Source organism: Calypte anna, chromosome 28 (genome assembly GCF_003957555.1).
Source record: "Calypte anna isolate BGI_N300 chromosome 28, bCalAnn1_v1.p, whole genome shotgun sequence".
Taxonomy (NCBI): Eukaryota; Metazoa; Chordata; class Aves; order Apodiformes; family Trochilidae; genus Calypte; species Calypte anna.
Window position 1 is genome coordinate 5,288,429 of NC_044273.1, and position 16,437 is coordinate 5,304,865.

The window sequence follows — 16,437 nt, forward strand, 5'->3', positions numbered from 1 at the left end:
AAATAAACTATTTTTTCTTTGCCTTTCTGGACCTCCCTCTCGGAAGGCTGACGTCCTTTCCCAGCGGCTCCTGGGCTGGTCCCACCCCGTGTCCAGCTCCGTGCATCAGCAGGGACACGGGTGGTGGCTTCTCTCCCCATCTGGCTCATCCCCCCCACGCACCCCGGGGGACCGGAGGAGCTGCTTGGAGGAAGCGATTCCCGGAAGGGCCGGGAGCCCTGTGCCCTTTCCCAGGCACGGGGGGCCCCGAGGAGGAGGAGGAACAGGAGGAAATGGAAGTTCTCTCCAAACAGCTGCACCCGGGTGACCACAGCAGCTCCTCCAGCCCAAGCTGGGCCAAGAGCCCACGCAGCTTCCATGAGGGATGGTGCAAACCCCACCTCTTGTTTACCAGAACCCTTAAGAAAAAAATAATAATAAAAAGGGAACCCCTGGGTCACTGCACCCCTACCTGCCCTCTCCCTTCCCACCCCCACCCCCCATCAGGGACAAGTGCCCCGGGCCTTGGCTGTCCCAGCAGGGCTGGCAGCAGCACAGGAGCAGCTGCACCCCGGCACCGGGCAGGGCAGGGGGAGGGCTGCCAGCTGGGGCCCCTCCTGGGGGCATTGGCACCGCACAGGCCTCGGCCATCCCCCCCCCCCTTTCCCTGGGTTGTCCCCCACCGGTGGTGCCACCCCCAGGCACAGCCACCCCCCCCGGCAGCCCCAGTTTGGGCACAGTCAGCGGTGACACGAACCCAGAGAGCTCAGCCCAGCACCGGCTCCAAGCCCATCCCTGGGTGGGTGCGGGACCCCCCTCCGGGGTGCCGGGAGCTGCCACAGGGACCTTCCCCGCAGCACCCCCCGCACATTCCGTCCCTGTGCGGGCCCCCCGGTTGGGTTACGGGCGAGGGGGCTCTGGCACATGCAGGGACCCTCTCGCCGCCGGCGGATGGGAGATAAGCGGCGGGTCCGCGACCTCGGAAGGCAGCGCCTGGCGTGCGGCCACCTTGGGGACAGGGACACGCTGCGGTGCGGGTGCGCTGCTCGGGGGGCTCAGCAAGGGGACACGGGATGGGACTCCCTGCCCGGGCACCCCAGGATGGGGGCGCCTCCATCCAGGAAGGGCACACAGCGAGCGAGGTGATACATGAGTTTATTCATTTTCTGCAGAAAAAATAATAATAAATTACCATTCTCCTCCCCCACCCACCCACCCCCCGCAGCCAAAAATCGACCCCCAGGACGGCGAGATGGGGGTGGAGGGCATGAGGGGGCAGGGGGGGTGTCCCCGGCTCCTCCACCATCCATGGAAGGGGCTGGGCACCTGGCAGGAGCCTTCCCCGCCCCGGGGGGGTCCCGCCGGCCGCCCCCTCCCCAGGTGGGGGGCTCAGGGCGGGCGGGGCTGGGGGCAGTGCCGGGCTGCCTCCCGCACCAGCCGCTCCTCTCGGGGGCTCCAGGGCCGGGCGTAGCCGTCCTCCTGCAGCAGGATGCGGTTGAGCGTGTGCTCGTGGTTGACGTGTCGCCGCGCCATCAGCAGGTACTGGTGGCCCTCCCGGAGCGGGGGGCACCCGCAGGTGTTGGGCACCCACAGGTATTCCCGGGACACCAGTGGGAACCGGCGCCGATACGGGGTTTTCACCTCCACCTCGTAGCGCGTCTCCTGCCCCACCAAGCGCCGAGCCAGGATCCGGCCCTGGAAGACTACGGGGACAGCATGGGGCACCCTGAGCTGGGCACGTCCCCACTGTCACCCCCAGCCCCGTCCCGGCCCCGGCACTCACCGAAGTCGCTCTGGCAGAAGTGTTGGATGCGCTGGGATCGCCCCTTGGCCGGGCGGCACCTCCCGCATCGCCCTGCGGGGACGAAACTGCAGCAGTTTAGCGGGGGAGAAGGGACACGGCCCTCCCAAAGCCCCCTCCTGTGCCGCTGGGAGGGGGCACTGGGGGTCCGCACCCCATAAAGAGAGAGGGAACGCTCTGGGCTGCCCCCGCCCTTTATGAGGGTCCCCATCTCATGGAGAACGCCCAGAGCCCAGAGCTCTCCAGGACCCTCCCCACAGCAGGGAGCCGAGGGGCGTGGGGGGGCTGTGGGGACCCCCACAGGGGAGCAGGCACCTGCAGCAGCCCCAGCCCCGCTCCGGCCAGGGGGGCTTCTCCATGGCGGCTCCGTGACAAAGCCCTTGGGCTGGGAGAGCGGTGCGGGGGCCAGGGTGCCGGGGGGCTCCGGGGGCGGGGGGCTCCCCGCTCCCCGGGGCTGGGGCTGCCGCAGGGGGCTGGTGTCACCACGGCCGGGCTGGGGGTGCCCGTGGGGCAGCCAGAACTCGTACTCGATGCTGGGGTTGGGTTCCTGCAGCAGGACCTGGGCAGGCAGGGGCAGCACTAAGGGGAGCGCTGGGGGCCGGGGGCTGGCTGCCCCCTCCCAGCCCCACGCTGCCCCCACCCTCACCATCAGGTGCAGGTCCTCGGCGGTGGGTCCGGGCGCCTCCAGGCTCTCGGTGCCATCGGGGGCCCGGGCGTAGCGCAGCCGGGTGCCGGCTGCCTCGTACGGCCCCGGCCAGGCGATGGACCAGTCCCCATTGAGCACGTAGCGCCCATCGCTGGCCATCAGGGCTGCGGGAAGGAGCGTGTCCGGGGGCTGAGCACCGCGCCGGCCCCGGGACCCCCGCAGCAGCTGGGCTGGGGGCTCGGGGCAGCACTGGGTCCCCACCGGAGGCCTCTCCCAGAGCAGGGAGGGCAGCGTGGGCTGGGAGAGCCGCGGTCGGGGCTCGGGAGAAATCTGCTTTCTGGGAAGAACTTGGCTTGAGTCCCAAGCTGGAGCCAAACCCTGGTGTGCGGAACCGCCCGAGCCCCCCCTTCCCTCCCTTAGCCCTGGTCTGGGTGGGGAAAGGAGCCCTGGCTGCACTGGGAGAGGGGACCTGGGGGGTCTGGGATGGGGGTCCCAGCTGTGGCCCTGCTCCAGCTCCAGACTGTCCCAAACCCTGGGACGTGGCCCCTGGAAAAGTGCCCTGAGCACCGGTGAGGTCAGTGAGCCCAGGATGCTCAGAACAGCGTCTGAGAGGGGGAACGGGCACGGCATGGTACAGCCACCCCTGCCGTGGTGCACCCACGGGTGGCACCAACCAGGACTGACTGGGAGGGAGATGGGACACGTCCTACCCAGGTAGCTGCGACTCTTGTCCGTCACCTTGATGTGGGTGGCCCCAGCCGGGATCTTGGTCACGTTCATGTACCCAAAATAACCTGGGGACACACACACACACATACAGAGTCAGTGCAGAGCCAGGGCACAGCCTGAGGGGACAGCTTGGGGACAGGGGGACAGGCTGGGGCAGGAACCCATGGAGCACAGCGGTGCCTCAGAACTCCCAGAGGAGCAACACCCTCTGCAATGACACCAAACAACCCCGGTGACCGAGCTGCTCTGAGGCTGCGGTCCCGGTCCTCAGGTGTTGGGGACAGGAAGGGATCAGGGACAATGCCCCAGCAGCACTGGGGCAGATGGAGAGGGGACCCAGGCAACGCTGTGGGGACACAGACAGGGGGACAAGGGAGCCAAGAGCCAAAGCATTCACCCATGGAGGGGGCCGGGGCAATGGGTCATTCACCGGAGGAGGGGTCCGTGCCCTGGAAGAGCCGATGCACGAAGTGACACGTGTCGTGGCTGCCACCACACTGCCCGCAGGCATCGGGCCGCCTGCCCGAGCCCAGGATCCCGTCACAGCCCACGCTCTGGGGGGAGCCGAGACACGGCCTCAGGGTGGGGGGGGTCAGAGCCGGGGGTCCCGGGAGGGGGTCCCAGCCTTATGTGCACCCACCAGGCAGCGCCCGCCGATGCAGAGGTCTGGGGAGCCAGGGCTGCAGCGGGTGCCGTCCAGAACCCGGCCGAAGGCGTAGTAGAAGTTGTGCCCCACGGCCAAGCAGTTGAGGTCACAGACATTGGGGGCTGCCAGAAGTGGGTGGGAAGGGACAAGGGTGATGCTGGTGACAGCTGTGGCCCTCGGTCAGCCCAGCGATGCCACCTCAGGACTCACCTCCGTGGAAAGGCACCCAGTGGTACCGGGCCAGTGTGCCCAGGACAGGGTGGTTGTCGTAGAGGGAGCACTGCATGGCACGGAAGGGAACGGAACCGGGGGGACATTCCTGTGGGGTGGTGGGATGGAGTCCCGTGGGATGGGGACTGAGCAGATGGACCCCCAGGAGACCAGGGAGATGCAGCCCTGTGGGACGGGGGAGTTGAGGGCCCGTGGGGTGGGGATTGGGATGGGCCATGGCCCCTGCCCACTCACCTGGAGCTGGCAGAGCCGGTACTGCCGCGGGTCCCCCGTGCACGGCTCCTCCTCCACGGACCTACGGCCACGGCACCAGCACAGCGAAGTCAGGGCATGGCCCCCCCTGAGCATCCCTGCCTGCACCCCAAGTCCCCGATGGGGACTCTCCCTGTCCCTGGGACACCGAGCCCCCGAGCTGCAGCCGGGCAGGGAGCGACGGACCCCCAGTGGGGACCCCCACTTCCTGCGTGGGGCTGCACCCTGCCTCATCCCCCACTCACCGCAAGCACCGCCGGGTGCGGAGGGCAACGCTGTCCCCGCAGGAGCTGGAGCAGGAGCTCCAGGGTCCCCAGGACCCCCACGTACCCTGGGCCGGCTGCCGACGGGGCCGAGCAGGGGCTGGGGGCTGGGGGCCCCACATCCCCCTCCCCAGGGCTGGGTTCTGCGTGCAGGAAGGTGACAGTGAGCGCTGGGGTCGGGCTGGAGCTGCGGTGTCACCGTGCACCCCTCACCCCTCACCTGAGCTGTGCCAACGCCGCGTCCCAGGCTGAGCCAGGCCAGGAGCAGCAGCAGCCACCGCGGCCACCGGTGCCTGCGTGAGCAGAGACCCCTGAGCCCCACCGGGACCTGGCACCGGGTGTGTGTGTGTCCCCAGCACTGGTGCCACCAGCCGCGCACCCCACGGGGACCCCAGGACAGAGGCGAGATTGGGACAAGGCGCAGCGGGACGGACCCCCCGTTGGCACCAGCGCAGGGGGGGCTGGGGGATGGTGCCCCCCGAGCCCGGGTGGTGACACCGCGTTGGGCACATGGGGCCATGTGGCTGCGGGCACAGGCGACGCCGTCACCGCACCCAGGGCCCCGCGGCAGGACCGGGCCGGGCTCGCTGGGACAGGACCAGACCTGTGCGGTACAGCCGGGGCTCTGCCGAGCTGCACCATCCGGATCCGGCCCCGCCGTGGGGTGAGCGGGATGGGGGGCAGCGGGGAACCCCCCCGACCCCTCTGCTCCCAAAGCACCTGAGCCTTGGAGCACTCCGACCCCCCCAAGCCCCGAGGTGCTGAGCAGCGTAGGGGGCTGCTGGGGGGTGCTGAGGGGTGCTGGGGGGTGCAGGGGGTGGCGGGGTCCCAGCCCTGCCTCGGGGGATCCCCCAGCCCATCCCGTTTCCTCCCTCCACTCCCCTCCGTCAGGGACCGGGGGTCGCTCGGGCTCCTGGGACCCCTCCACGGCAGGAGGATCGCGATGTCGCCGCTCCGAGGTGGGGGTCTCAAGCCCGGCTAGGGCCGGGTGATGCCCAGACCCCGCTGGCGCCTGGGGGGCTCTGCGTGCCTCAGTTTCCCTGCAGGAACTCAGCCAACCTCGGGCAGAGAGAAAGAGGAGGGGTCCGCGAGGGGGGATTAAGGAGAAATCGGGACCTTACCCGGCACCGTGAAGTCCCCGGCGGGAGCCCGAGCCTCGCCGCCACCCCCCCCGGCCATACCGCCCTTTATCCGGGGAGTCCCGGTGCTTTTAATCCCGCTCCGGTGTCCCGGCGGTTGCGGTGGGGAGGGGAAACCCAGGACGATTCGGCACCTCCTGCGCAGCTCCGGGGGGGCCGGGCGAGGTTTTAAAACACCCCACACACAGAACACCACCACAACCACCACAACCACCACCCCCCCGGTTCGCCTCCCGTCCCTCCCCGCCGCGTTATTAATATCCAGCCCCAAAGGTGCGCCCAGCCCTCCCCGGCCGCCCATTAACCCTTCGGGGTCCGGAGCTCCGGCAAGCGAGGGGGGCAGGGGGGGGTCAAAGGTGGGGTACAGATGCGGCAGAGATGCATCTGCCCCCCCCTCCCGGATCCCCCCAGCTCCAAAAGCAGAGGGAAAGGAGCTTGAGGTGCCCCTGAGGGGGCTTTGCACCTTGCACCCAGCACCCTTGTCCCCCCCCATGCCGGTGCTGAAGGGGTTACGGGAGGGGGGGGGGGGGAAGTGTCCCGTGGGGTGCCCCTAAGATGGCTCAGGGGTGCAGAGGGGATGAGGTCCCCTGGTATGTGGAGGACTTGGGCAGGGGGATGCTCTACAAACGGGGGAGGCTCCTGGGAGAGGTAAATCCCCCCCACCCTGCCCCATGTCGACCCCACATTCGTGATCCCCCCCCCCCATCTGCTGGGGTGCTCATGCCGGGGGGATCGTCCTTACAGGGGGGCTTTGGGCGCTGCTACCAGGTGACAGAGGTGGCCAGTGGCAGGGTCTACGCGGCCAAGGTCATCCCAAGAGCCCAGCTGGCTGTGGTGGGCACCAAGGAGAGGGTGAGTCTGGGGGGGGCACAACACCCAGCCCCCCCTGAGCCCCCCAGCCCTGCCCCTGCCCCTTTTCCCTTTTTCCCAGGTTTGCAGCCCTGTTCCCCCCCAGGGTGCGTGCTGGGGGGGGGTCCTTCAGATCCATTGTGTTCCCTGGGGGGGTTCGGTTCTGTGGATCCATTGTGTTCCCTGGGGTTGGGGGGGTTCGGTACTTCGGATCCATTGTGTTCCCTGGGGGGGTTCTGGGTGCAGGTGGAGCGGGAGCAGGAGCTGCAGGGGCGCCTGCGGCACCAGAACCTCGTCCACCTGCACCGGCACTTTGCTGACCACAGCCACATCTACCTGGTGCTGGAATACTGCAGCCGGGGGGTGAGCCAGCACCAGAACCCCCCCCCGGCCCAAAAATAAAGCATCCTCAGGCTGGAGCTCTGCCGGGCCCCGAGCTGGAGCCTCCATCTCTCCCCAGAGCCTCGCTGGGATCCAGCGGGTCCGGGGGAGGCTGACGGAGCCCGAGGTGAGGTTTTACCTGAGGCAAATCATCCAGGGACTGAGCTACATCCATGGAGAGGGAATCATCCACAGGGACCTGAAGCTGAGTGTGTGGGGCAGAGCTGGGGTGGTGGGAATGGGGTGATGGGATGGTGGGACAACGTGGTGGGATGGTGGGGATGGGGTGGTGGGGACAGTGGGGATGGAGTGGTGGGACAGGGTGGTGGGATGATGGGACAACATGGTGGAATGGGGTGGTGGATGGTGGGACAAGGTGGTGGGATAGTGGGATGGAGTGGTGGAATGGTGAGGATGGGGTGGTGGGACAGGGTGTTGGGGTGGTGGTACAGGGTGTTGGGGTGGTGGGACAGGGTGCTGACCCACCCTGTCTGGCTTGGGCTCCCCTCCCTCCACAGGCAACTTCTTGGTGACCGAGAAGATGAGGGTGAAGATCGGGGACCTGGGGCTGGCACAGAGGGAGGCCCCGGCCGGCCGGCGCTGGGGGTGAGTGGGGCTGTGGCAGTGCTGGGGGGGTTCTGCTGGGTTGGGGGGCTCTGCCAGGCTGGGGCCACCTCTCCCATCCCCCCAGGGCACTCTGTGGGACCCTCAGCTACCTGGCCCCAGAGGTGCTGGACCGCAGGGGGCACGGGGTGCCCTCGGACATCTGGGCCCTGGGCTGTGCCACGTAAGTGGGGACCTGGTGGGTGGGTGGGTGAGTGGGGGGCTCTTGGCCTCTCTGAGCAGCTGGATCCCCCCCCAGGTACATGTTGCTGACGGGCAGCCCCCCGTTTGAGGCATCCCCCCTGCAGGAGCTGTTCCAGCAGATCCGTGCGGGGCGGTACCCCCCGTGCCCCCACCTCTCACCCCACGCTCAGACCCTCATCTCCTGCCTGCTGCACCCCCAGCCCACTGCCCGGCCCGGCCTGAGGGACCTGCTGGACCACAGCTTCTTCACCCAGGTGTGTGGGGTGGCGGGGGGGTCACAGCCCACCCAATCCCAGGGGTCAGGGGGGTCACTGCCTCTGATTCCCCAGGGATTCACCCCAAACACGCTGCCGCCCCGCGCCTGCCACTCAACCCCCGTGTTTGTGGGATGGGATCCCTGGTGCAGGGGGCTGGGGTGCTGGTGAGGGGTGGGCACTCACCCCCCAGCTGCCCCAGCCTGGCAGGGACCAGGGAAGAAGCATCCCCAGCACCACCCAGGAGCAGGACCCGATCCAGGACCCGATCCAGGACCCGATCCAGGCAAAGGTTGGCTTTGGAAAAACCTTTATTGGTGGGAACTGCCTAGAGATCCAGTCCTTGAAACAAGCAGGGTGGGATGGGACCATGGTGAGTGGCACACTCACACCCACTCACACTCACACCCACTCACACTCACACCCTGGTTTGCCCTTAAAAAAGGTTAACAGGAAAAATAAAACCCAAACCTGGGGAAAAAACCCCAAACCCTAAACCCAACCTTTCCAACCCAGCCTGGGATGGGATGAGGAGGGGCCTGGTGGGGCACAGGGAAGGGGGGACAGGGGACAGTTCCATGGGGACAGTGAGCAGTCCCCTCTTCAGCTCTCTCCCTCGAGAGGTGTGAAAGAAAACCCTGAAAGTTCAGTAAAACTGTAAAACACCCACAGTGTGGGGACATCCACCCAAAACACAGCTGGGGGGGGACAAGAGGCTCGAGGTGGCCTCAGCAAGTCCCAAGGAGCCACCCGGCTGCTTCCAGCCCCATCCTCGTGTCACAGTGCAAGAGGGGACCAGGCAGGGGGGTGTCACCAGCCTGCCCATGGCACCAGGGGGGGTCTGGAGGAGGGAGGTGACAGAGGGACCTTGTCTGCAGGTGGGATGAGTGTCCTCCCACGGGGCTGAGGATGCAGAGCCACAGCCCAGAGGGGAAGGGAAGAGCCCAGTGGGGAGGGGGCTGCAGCAAGGGGACCCTGGGGAGGGATGGCAGCTCCCCCAGGAGGCCCTGGCCAGGGAAGGGGGTGGGAGGGAGCACCAGGATCCTCTGTGTGTGCTGAAACCAGAGGGGAAGAGCTGCAGGGAGCAGAACCTCAGCCTCATGGGGGCCAAAAAAGGGACCCCAGGAACCCGGAACTGCTGGAGCCCAGCACCCAGCTGGGGCTGGGGAGAGCTGCTGGCTCCTCTGCAAGGCCTCTCCCTGCCTGCTCCGAGCTCTTCCCAGCCCCATCCCTGCAGGATCACGCCCTGGGATCAGCACCCACCCAGGGACCATCCCTGCCATGCACCCCCACCCCCCCAGCACCACTTTTAGGGTTCTTGGGGACAAGGGAACAGCTGTGGAGATGGGCTGGGGGTGCAGGGCTGGCTGCTGTCCCCAGGCACAGTGCCACACCCGGGGCTGTCACCACAGCCTCCTGGGTATTTTTGTCCCTGCTCTTTGAAGCTGCTTGAGGGTGGGGTGGGTTTTTTTGGTTTGTTTATTTTTTGTTTTTCCACAGCCCTCCCCTGTCCCACCCTGGCTTAGCAGTGACAGCAATAGCAACACCCCCACCACTGCCACCACTCCAGTCCAGAGGGCAGCAGCTGCCCCTGAGATGTCCCCAGGGAAGGGGACAACACGCAGGGACACGGCCACGCTGCCCCTGTGCTGGGAAGAGCTGTCCTGGTCACCCCAGGAAGGGCTGAGAGCAAAGATGTTCTGGGGTTTTACACTCTGGGATCTCCCCATCTTTATTCCACAGCCCACAGACAAGGAGAGCAGGAGCCACTGCAGCTTCTCAGGACACTTCTGTGTCCCCAAACCAGCCCAGCCCGGAGGGACATCCCATTTCTTAAAAAGAAGGGATTTTTAAAACCATGATTCAATCCTCTCACCCTCTTCCCAGCTGGGAACAAGGCTGAACCTCACCCTTGTGCAGACACCAGGCTCAAAGTTCAGCCAATTCACCTGGGCTGTGCCAGGCCTGTCCCCTCAGGGAGGTGACAAAGGCAATTCAGCTCCTGGTGCAGGGCTGACACCAGAGAGCCCTGGGGCCAGGGCTGAGCTCCTGAAGCCCAGGGTGAGCTGGGAGCAGGATCCTGGAGGAATTGCTCCAGGCAGGGCTGGCCCAGGAGGAGTTTGGAGACAGAAACAGCAGGAACTGCGTGGCCTGAGGGGAAGGGGTGTGTGGAACACGGAGCTGGGGGGACTGGAAGGGGCTGGAGCAGCTTCTCAGCAGGCAGAAGGCAGTGAGTTGCTCTCCACCTTCAGTCCCTTGCTGGCCAGGAAGGCATCCTGCTTGGGATCACGGCCCAGGAACTTCCTCAACATGTCAGAAGCATCCAGGGAACCCCCAGGATGCAGGATGCAGTTCCTGTAATCCATCCCCACCTGCCAGGAGAGAGAGGCTACGTGTAGGACACCCACCCTGCCACCAAAGCCACCTCCCCTGCCATCCCTGTCCCATGCCAGGCCCAGCTGTCCTCCCTACCTTGCAGTTCATGATTCCCTCCTGCTTGAAGCGTGTGTGGAACATGTCCATGGAGTACACCTCACTCCAGAGGTAGCCATAGTACTGGGCATCGTAGCCACCAGCCAAGTGGCCAAAGGTAGCAGGCATGTTTGTACCTGGGAGGCAAAGGAAGGGGAAGGGACATTAACAGGACCCCCCCTCGTGTGCAGGAGACACAGCAGGGGTCAGCTCATTCCCCTGGGAAACAGGGAAGAACTTTCCAGCTCTTTTTGCAGGGTTTCAGCTCTGCTTTTCCTGGAGCCAGCAGAAATTGTCCCCATTCAGCCTGGCCTTGAAAAGGAAACGCTGAGGCCAGCGTGCAGGCCAGAGGGACAGCAGGACCCCCAGCCCCCCCTTACCTGGGGTGGCAGGGACCCCCAGCACCTCCTCACAGAGCTGGGCAAACACTTCCACGGGGTCAGCCTTGGGCTGGGTGTGCAGTGCTTGGTCCACCTTGGCCAGGACGATCTGGCGCAGGTTGAAGAGCCCTGGGGGTGGAGAGAGGAGGGAAAGGGAGCTCCTGAGCCAGCCTGCTCCCCGAGGGTCCCCGAGGGTCCCCTTCCCCCCTCCCCAGGCACAGGGGACACCATGGTGAGGTTCATCCCCCCCCTCCTCTCCAGCAGGACCCACCCGTGTTTGCCTGCCGGGATTTGATGAGCTTCTCCAGCAGCTCATCAGGGATGGGGCTGCCAGTTTTGTAGTGCCTGGACATCCTGAGCAGGGGCTCCTTTTCCCACACCCAGTTCTCCAACATCTGGGATGGTGCCTCCACGAAGTCCCTCTCCACGTGTGTCCCACTGAACATGGCAAACTCCGCCTGGGAGAGGAGAGGGAGAGCTCAGCCCTGGGGGTGTCAGGGAAGGGGAAAGGCACCCGAGTGACCCCCCTGCCAGGCCTCACCCGAGAGCAGAGCTGGTGCATGACGTGCCCAAACTCATGGAAATAAGTCTCCACCTCGTCGTGCTGCAGCAGGGAAGGGGCATCTGGGGTGGGTTTGGTGAAGTTGGCAACCATGGCTGCCACCGAGATCTGGCGGCTGGAGTCGGGCAGGAGGCAGCCAGGCTGGAGGCCAAAGCAGGCTGCATGGCCATACTTCCCCTCCCTGGGCAGGGGAGAGAGGGCTGTCAGAGGGATCCTCACCCCCCAGCAGCCAGGAGCAGGCTGCTTTTATGTGGTTTGTACAGAAAGCAGAAAAGTTGGAGACCTCCCCAACCCACAGCCACCAAACCACCCCCCCAGCTCTGCAGATTCTGTGTCACATCCAGGGCTGGGGACACCACCAGAGCCCTGGGCAGCTGTGCCAATGCCTCAGCACACTCTTCCAGTGAAGAAATTCTTCCTGATACCCCCAAACTAAATGTCCCCCAAAGCCAACGAGGGAGGTGACACCCGCCAGTGCTGCTGGGACAGCCCTGCTGGAGCCACCTCACTCCCTAATGGCCTCATGTGCCACTGGGCCACTCTTCTGCCCTGGGACACGTGGTGGCTCTGCTCCCCCTGCCCCAGCCCTCCTCCTCTTCCTCCTCTTCCTTCCTCTCCTTCTCCCCTTCCTCCTCCTTTTCCTCCTCCTCCTCTTCGTCCTCCTCCCTCTCCTCCTCCTCCTGCTCCTTCCCCTCCTCCTCCTTCTCCCCTTCCTCCTCCTCCTTCTTCTCTTCCTCCTCCTCCCCCTCCCTCTCCTCCCCCTCCTCCTCCTCTTCCTCCTCCCAAGGCCTCACCTTGGATACAGATCCAGGTAGAACTTCCCAATGGTCTCCCCAGATGAGGCGTCCCTCACCGTGTAGAGCTGCACGTCCTCGTGCCACACCTGAGCCTTCTCCTCCAGGTGGAAGGTGAGGCCCAGCAGCTCCTGGTAGATGGCCAGGAGGCCCGTGGTGACCACCTGCATGGGGAAATACTCCTTCAGGAGGTTCTGGTCCACGCTGTACTTGGTCTCCTCCACCTGGTTCATGTAGTAGCGCATGTCCCAGGCGTTGATGCGGTCGTCGAACTCCAGGCCACGCTTCTCACATTCCTTCTTCTTCAGGTCCAGGATCACAGCTCTTTCCTTCTCCCCCAGGGGTTTCAACTTCTGGGCCAACTCATCTAGGAATGAAAGCAAGGTGGGTGAGGAGTGCTTGGGGGAGGGGGGGGAGAGCAGCAAAGCTCCCCCCAGGCTCCTCCCCGGCCTTCCCAGTGCCCTACCCAGGAAGGTGGCCACGGTCTGGCTGCTCTTGGCCATGTTCATCTCCAGGACAAAGTCAGCGTGGGTGCTGAAGCCCAGGAGGTTGGCTTTCTGAGCACGTAAATCCACCAGCTCCTTGAGGATCAGGCAATTCTCCTGCAAGGTGGAGTGGGGACAAAGAATGGAGTGAGAAGGACAACCACAAAGTGGGTGAGAAAGGAACCGCGAGGCCCCAAGTGTGGCAAGACAGAACCCCAGCTGGGCTGGACCCCCCTGACCCCCCTACCTCTTTGCACCTGGAGTTGAACATTTCCTCCACCTTCCTCCTCGTCTCAGGGACGTAGCACTTCTTCAGGAGAGGGAAATAGTGTGGGTATTTCAAGGTGACTTTCAGCTTGCCATCCTCTGTCTTCTCCAGGGAGTTCAGGAAGTCCTCAGGGAGCCCCCCTGGGAAAACAAAGAGTGAGGGGTGATGGAAAACCAGCTCAGGAACAGGCTCTTGGTCCTTGGCCAGAAGAATCCAGGCACTGAGGACCAAACCAGCAGAGAAATGAGCTGGAGAGCTCCATACCAAGTTCCTCTTTTGAGAAGGGCAAGTAAGTGGTGTCTTCGTTGAGGTTCTTGTTGAAGTCGATGCAGAGGACACTCAGCTTTTTCTTAATAGCTTTGATTTTCTTCAAAATAAGAGATGAGGAGAGAAAACTCAGCCCCGGGGGGAGGGAGGGGGGGGGAAGCTGAGCAGCCCTGTTCCCCATCTGCAGGCAGCAGCACTCCTGCTGAGCTGCCCAGCACTCCCCACTTGGCTTTTATCCAAAGGCAAAGCTGCAGAATTAACTGCAGGGAGCTCCTGGGGAGCAGAGGCTGCCTGGGCACACACCTGGGGGGAGGCAGCTGCCTCAGCAAACCTCCAGCTCTCTCCTGCCAGCTCAGGAGCTGCAGGTTATTTAAGCAGCAACCTCCTCTGCCCTTCTTTCATCTCCCCTCCTCCTCTATTTTCAAGGCAGCTTTGAGCTCCATGTGCCAGCACAGGAGAGGGAGACCCCGAGGAGCTCAGCTGCCCCCCCCAGCTCCAGGGGGACACCCCCTGCCCATCCCTGGGCATGTGGGGAGCAGGTGCCACTCCCAGCACCCCTTAGGGAGCTCCCCAACCCCCAGTGTCCAACCCATCCCCTTCTGTGGAGAGGAAAATGTTGGGCAGAGACACAAGGCCCACGAATCAGGAGCCAAATTCAGGAGGCTGAGCCCCCTCCCCCTGCCCACCCTGCCAGCCCCCCCTGCTTCCTCTCAGCTCTCTGCTCTCACCTCCTGTGTCTCCTCGGGGAGGTGGAGGCCATTTCTTTTGCCCAGTTTGATCAGCCTCTCCAGGTATCTCTTTGCTTCAGGCTTCAGAGAAGCACTCTCTGCTTTCTCCTGTGGAGCCAAACCCAGGGAACAGCAGGATCAGGGAGTGGGTTCCCTGTGGGGTTTTGTGACCCAGAAGCAGAGGCAAACCCCCTGTGAGGTCCTGAGCTGGGGGCAGAGCCCTCCAACCCTCCCCCCAACCCCAGCTCCCCCCTTCCCACTACCAGCAGAACCATTCTGCTGTGACCACACAGTGACCCCTGCCTTGGGATCATTCCCTTCTGAGCTCTGGGAGAAGGGACAAGGCTTTGGTGTCACTCCAGGAGATTCCAGTGCCCTGAGGGGGGAACCACAGACAGCAGCCTCCTGAACACCCCCCACACACACACCTGGAGCCAGACAATCCTCTGGTACACATCCTGCCTCATGCTCATCTCCACATCAAACTCTGAGAGCTTCTTGTCAGCCTCAGTGCTGGCTGCCCGGATGTCCTTGCAGGGAGAGACGTGCTGGGGGAAATCCAGCATGTTCCGGTGGACTGGGAAGAGAGGGGAGGGAGGGAGGGGGGGTCACAGGGAAAGCCAAAGCTTTGGTGTCCCAGAAGCTGAGTGGGAGTGAGAGGGGACCCAGAGCCACCCCCTCCCCCATTGCTGGGTGCAGCTCCTGCTGCTGTCCCACTGCATCCCCCCTTCCCAACAGAATTCCCAGGAATTCCACACCCCTCAGGCCCCAGGAGTTCTGCACTGGCAGCCAGAGAGGCAGCAGCTCCTCTCCTTGGAGGAGGAGGAGGCTGAGAGGGACACAGCAGTGCTGCAGCCCCCACCTCCCTCCCAGCTCTGCTCCTCCTGACAGGTTTTGGTTCCAGGAGGGAAATCCAGGAAAATATTCCCTGCTGGCAACTCCACCCCTCAGAGCACAAACGTCCAGCAGGAGGACTCTGAGCCAGCAGGAGGTGAGCAGGCAGCTCCTCTCTGCTGCCCTGGGATGTTCTGACTGCTGTGCTGCCACTCACACCACCCCTTAGGAGGGGCTCTGCAAGAGATTTTTTTTGGGGGGGTTTCTGGTTTTTTTCCACTCATTTGAGGAAAAAGAAGCCAGAGAGAAGCAAGCAGAGGCTTCTGTTTCAGCCAGATGTGACACAGCCCCACATGAGTGGCCAGGACACCACGAGGGGGCTGCCTGGCTGTGCCCCCCAACCCCTGCTGTGAGTAATTAGGTGGAGAGCTAACGACCCCAGCAAATTGCCCCCACATCACCCTGCTGCACACATAACCCCCCCTGAAGTGACAGCAGGGTTTAAAGAAGAGGCATGGAGAGATGTTTACAGACTGCCTGGGAAGAGAAGTTGGAAAAAGGTTTCTGGGATGATCCCAGGCAGGATTTGTCCCCACAGATGCTGAAAGCAAAGGAGACAACCTTGAGCACCAGGCTGCTCCTCCCAAAGCACCATCCTGGCTCTTCCATTCCAGGTTTCTCAACTCTTTGTACTTAAAACATCAGCTGGGAAACAAAAAAACAACCAAACAAAAAACCCCAAAAAAACCCCAAACCAAGAACCCCCCACCCTGCAGAGGGAGCCAAGGGAAGGAAAAAAAAACAGGAGCTGAGAGCAGAGAGGAGAAACCCCTCCACACAAAAGCACCATCTGAGTGCCCACGGGGCTGTCTGGAGAGGCAGTGCCCCCTCCTGGGGGTACCCACCCGTGTACTCCACTTCCACGTCTGCCAGAGCCTTGAGGGTGTTCTCGTAGGACACCTCCCCCTGCTCCTGGGACCCCACCCGGTCGTACACCAGCTTGGTCCTCTCGGTCAGCTCGGCTGCCATGGCCTCGATCTGCTCGGCGCTCAGGTCCCAGCGCAGTTGGTTCTCCAGGAGCCGGGGGGCTTGGCTGTCCACGACATTCCCTGGAGGAGAACCGGGAGCAGAGCTCAGCGTGGGGAAAGACCCACCCGGGACGTGTGTGTGTGGGGCTGGATGGATGAGAGCCCCGAGAGGACAGACCCCCCCTAACCCCTTTCCCTGGTGTCCCCCCAGAGCCCAGGACTCCGCACCGGGATCGGTTTCCCCTCACCCATCCCAAGCCCTTCGCAGAAACCCGATTCCCGCAGCCCCTGCCGGGGGCCCCTGGCCCGGGGGGGTCCCCAGGGTTGTCCCCAGGGTTGTCCCCAGGCCCCGGGGGGCTGTGAGGGGACCCCCAACCCCCCCCAAGCCCCTGGGGGGTCTCTCCTCCTCCTCCCCCTCCCGATTCCATCCCCCCCCCGTCTCTCCCCTCCGCCGCCCTCCCCGTCTCCCCCCCCAGTTCTCGGTACCTGTCGGGGGGGCCATGCTGGGGGTGCGGGGGGTACCGGGAGGTCCCGTTCTGCTGAGGAGACCGAGAGGAAACGGCACCGGCCCCGGGCACAGAGCATGTGCCCCAACCAGCGAGACGGGCGGAGAGAGCGGCTACACCGGGGCATTCTGGGAGC

At 64.4% G+C, this 16,437-nt stretch overlaps 2 protein-coding genes across 2 annotated transcripts; both read right to left on the reverse strand.

The window, feature by feature from the left end:
• Nucleotides 1-1,312: 1,312 nt before the first annotated feature.
• ADAMTSL5 (ADAMTS like 5) lies at nucleotides 1,313-6,359 on the reverse strand. The gene is made up of 13 exons (XM_030466131.1): nucleotides 6,315-6,359; nucleotides 5,669-5,754; nucleotides 4,768-4,840; nucleotides 4,530-4,690; nucleotides 4,267-4,327; nucleotides 4,012-4,120; nucleotides 3,796-3,923; nucleotides 3,586-3,709; nucleotides 3,137-3,220; nucleotides 2,427-2,590; nucleotides 2,096-2,339; nucleotides 1,763-1,834; nucleotides 1,313-1,682 (listed from the first exon to the last, which is right to left on the reverse strand). Exons 1-13 carry the CDS (start codon nucleotides 6,357-6,359, stop codon nucleotides 1,369-1,371), a joined length of 1,665 nt encoding a protein of 554 aa, XP_030321991.1. The 3' UTR covers nucleotides 1,313-1,368.
• Nucleotides 6,360-8,270: 1,911 nt separating this feature from the next.
• On the reverse strand, nucleotides 8,271-16,427 carry THOP1 (thimet oligopeptidase 1). Its single transcript, XM_030466599.1, has 13 exons — nucleotides 16,282-16,427; nucleotides 15,673-15,876; nucleotides 14,362-14,510; nucleotides 13,934-14,041; nucleotides 13,203-13,305; nucleotides 12,918-13,078; nucleotides 12,652-12,787; nucleotides 12,186-12,552; nucleotides 11,371-11,572; nucleotides 11,101-11,287; nucleotides 10,830-10,958; nucleotides 10,450-10,586; nucleotides 8,271-10,349 (listed from the first exon to the last, which is right to left on the reverse strand). The coding sequence occupies exons 1-13, from the start codon at nucleotides 16,295-16,297 to the stop codon at nucleotides 10,191-10,193; spliced, it is 2,058 nt and encodes a 685-aa protein (XP_030322459.1). The 5' UTR covers nucleotides 16,298-16,427; the 3' UTR covers nucleotides 8,271-10,190.
• Between the last annotated feature and the right edge of the window lie 10 nt (nucleotides 16,428-16,437).